Genomic DNA, 2,788 nt, shown 5'->3' with positions numbered 1-2,788 from the left:
TTTTTGAAAACGTTCTCTTGATTGAGAATGTTTTCGAATGACTTCGATTCTTCTTCACCTTAACTCAAGGAATTTCACAGGGATCAGATTTCGTGTCTCTAGTAAATTTGGAATTGCTGAATTCTTGTCCGCTTTCAGAAATACACTACAGGTCCTTTATGCTGTATAAGTAGAATAATGATTTCATTGATGTTTAAATGAAAATTTATCTATTGATGAATTCAGTAAACAAAATAAAGTAAATACCGTGCACCCCCGCTAATTTGGACGGTACGATGCAAACCATCGGGGTTCATTTTTAATTTGAACATCTAGTCACCCTAGAAACGTGTTTCTGGTTACCTCTTTCTCTGTTTTGCTTTGATTCTGAGCTCCATTCCACAGCGTTTCATTTAACTTTACTCTATACCATGAGCTAAATGACGTTTGAAACATTATTAATCTGAACAATGCATGGAACAATGTGCAAATTAACGGGGTATAGATTAAAAAGTGTTCAGATTAAATGTGGTCGAACCAACGGGGGTACCCGGTAGCAATATTTTGGTGCTTAAGACAAAGCATGTTCCACGTGTTATTATGAAAATTCACAAATCATTCAAGGAATTCCTCCAAAAAGTTTACTAAGTATTTTTCTGAATATTATTGCAGAGTTTTATTGATAAGTACCTTCAGAGATTTCTCAAAAACTGGCATCTAATGATGTGATAATTAAAATTTTTGTGAAGTAATTCGTTTATATTCGTTTGTATTGGCAAATATTAGCTTAGAATGATTATTAAAAAATGATTGCTGGATAAGAATACTGCTTTTCTTGTGTGATTGTTAATGTTGTCGGTTAAGATATTCTGAGGTAATGGAATTGATATGCAAACTATGATGATTTTTCCTGACGCATTTACTTTTTGCCCTTTCCACGTCGTCCTCCACGACGCCCACGCATCTTGCGCTTCCGTTCGGCCACCGAACGCCATGCACGTTGCAATACCTTAGCTGCCCGGTGCATCATAAAGAGGCGAACACGCTCTTCGTGGGCCTGCAGTTCGTCCAATCGACGCTCTTCAATTGCTTCGAAGTACCTGAAAATATGATTGTAAGTGGTGAGATTTGTTTTTAAGACTGTAATAATCAACGCACTGTTTCTCCTGTGGATCAAAGTCGTTCAGCTTCCAATCATTAAATTCCTGCAGCCGTGCTCGCAAGGTACTAGCCAAACTTTTCAATTCTTTGGTCCTTTCCCCGGCATCCTTGTCGTATTTGTTGAGCCAAGTCTGCAGTTGCTGCGTAAGCCTGGCCTTTTTCATTCGATTTTCCTTCTCCAAGCGAAGATCCTCCTCCAGAACTGTGTCGTATTCTTTAGTCCAACGATTGGCTTCCTTCAGCAGTTCTTCGTAGCGGTTATCACTTTGTTCGAAGTACCGGAACATGTTTCGATTGGATTTATCACTGAAAGAAGGGACATTTAGATCAAAATTACGAACATAAACTATGTGTAAGTACGAACATAAAATTTGTGATTTGACTTTTACTTTGTTCCTCCAGCCGTTGGATGTCTGCCCGGTACTTCTCGATGATGGCAGTCTTCTCCTCGATCTCCGCCTGAAATGAAGCACGCTTTTCCTCAACAATATCTTCAATTCGAATGATTTCCTTGATGTTGCGCTGATTCGATAGCCACATTCGATGTAGGATCTTCTCTTTGGCCAGATCTTTCTGGGCAGTCATTTGCATTTTGGCGATGGTAAACTTGCGGAACTCGCGAATGTTGGACAGGAATTTCCGGTAGACTCCCGGGAGCTGAAAGGGGATACGCTCAGTAACAGAGAAGATTTTGATAATTTCATTGTTAAATTTAAAAGATATTGCATTTATAAAATGGACTGTCCTCATGATCAGTAATCACTATTTCTGAATTAGACTAACTTACATTCTTGACCTGGCCTGCGATGGTCTTATGGAGTTCCTTGTTCGATACCATTGCAACCAACTCGATGAACCTTGTTGGAGAAAATGTGGACAACTGAAAGGGGTGAGGCAATAGCAATAAATTTAAATGGATACATGGATCCAAAATTTCACTAACTTCAGCGACGGAAGGAGTCGCTTCACCATCATCAGCCTTGGATCGCATGTACTTGCACAGTAAACGTATCACGTCCTGCTCCTCGGCATTGAAGTACTCATCCATCAAGTCCTCGTTCCGGCAAATAAGCGGCAAACAAAATAGCACCTCCAATGTCTCGGACATTTCCTGCAGAATCTTGGTGACCCTATTGATCTGGATGCTGAACTCTACCTTCTGGCGACATCCCGGATCGTACGAATCGTATTCCTCCTCACCGTGTGACATAATTTCCAGTCGGATTTTTTCGATCATATTTTGCACCAACTGAATGTCCTCCGGAGAGTCACCGGCAAAGATATCATCAATTCTGTCCGCCATGTGGTTAGCCGCGTTTTCTGTGCACGATTGAAATTCAATCGGCAACGCACAACTGCGGTGCAGCAATGCAAGCATCGAATGACGTTGCTATGGATTGAATGTTGCTTCAGCCATGCGCTGCAATGCATATTCCCCCGGAACAGAACCACACCCGATGGAAACGGATTTCGTCGTTTCCTGAGTAACATACGGTCGCAAGAATTTTCAAACAAACTTTTCGAAATCCTAGTTGATCAATCATCAGTCTTTGATTTCAATTGGTAGGTATCGGATTGGTACCTTGAGAAGTAAAATAATTAGAATCAGTGAGCAAAAATGGGTAAGAAAAAAGGAGGTAACAAGAAC

The 2,788-nt window shown here is 40.6% G+C and overlaps 1 protein-coding gene across 1 annotated transcript; it reads right to left on the bottom strand.

The window, feature by feature from the left end:
* Positions 1-629: 629 nt before the first annotated feature.
* LOC110681029 (IQ domain-containing protein G-like) lies at positions 630-2,476 on the bottom strand. Its single transcript, XM_021856795.1, has 5 exons — positions 2,084-2,476; positions 1,928-2,020; positions 1,505-1,797; positions 1,138-1,446; positions 630-1,079 (listed from the first exon to the last, which is right to left on the bottom strand). The coding sequence occupies exons 1-5, from the start codon at positions 2,441-2,443 to the stop codon at positions 899-901; spliced, it is 1,236 nt and encodes a 411-aa protein (XP_021712487.1). The 5' UTR covers positions 2,444-2,476; the 3' UTR covers positions 630-898.
* Between the last annotated feature and the right edge of the window lie 312 nt (positions 2,477-2,788).

The sequence above is a fragment of the Aedes aegypti genome, unplaced genomic scaffold, assembly GCF_002204515.2.
Source record: "Aedes aegypti strain LVP_AGWG unplaced genomic scaffold, AaegL5.0 Primary Assembly AGWG_AaegL5_hic_scaff_252_PBJ_arrow, whole genome shotgun sequence".
Taxonomy (NCBI): Eukaryota; Metazoa; Arthropoda; class Insecta; order Diptera; family Culicidae; genus Aedes; species Aedes aegypti.
The sequence above is the reverse complement of the archived record's forward strand: the minus strand, read 5'-3'. Positions and strand labels throughout refer to the sequence as shown.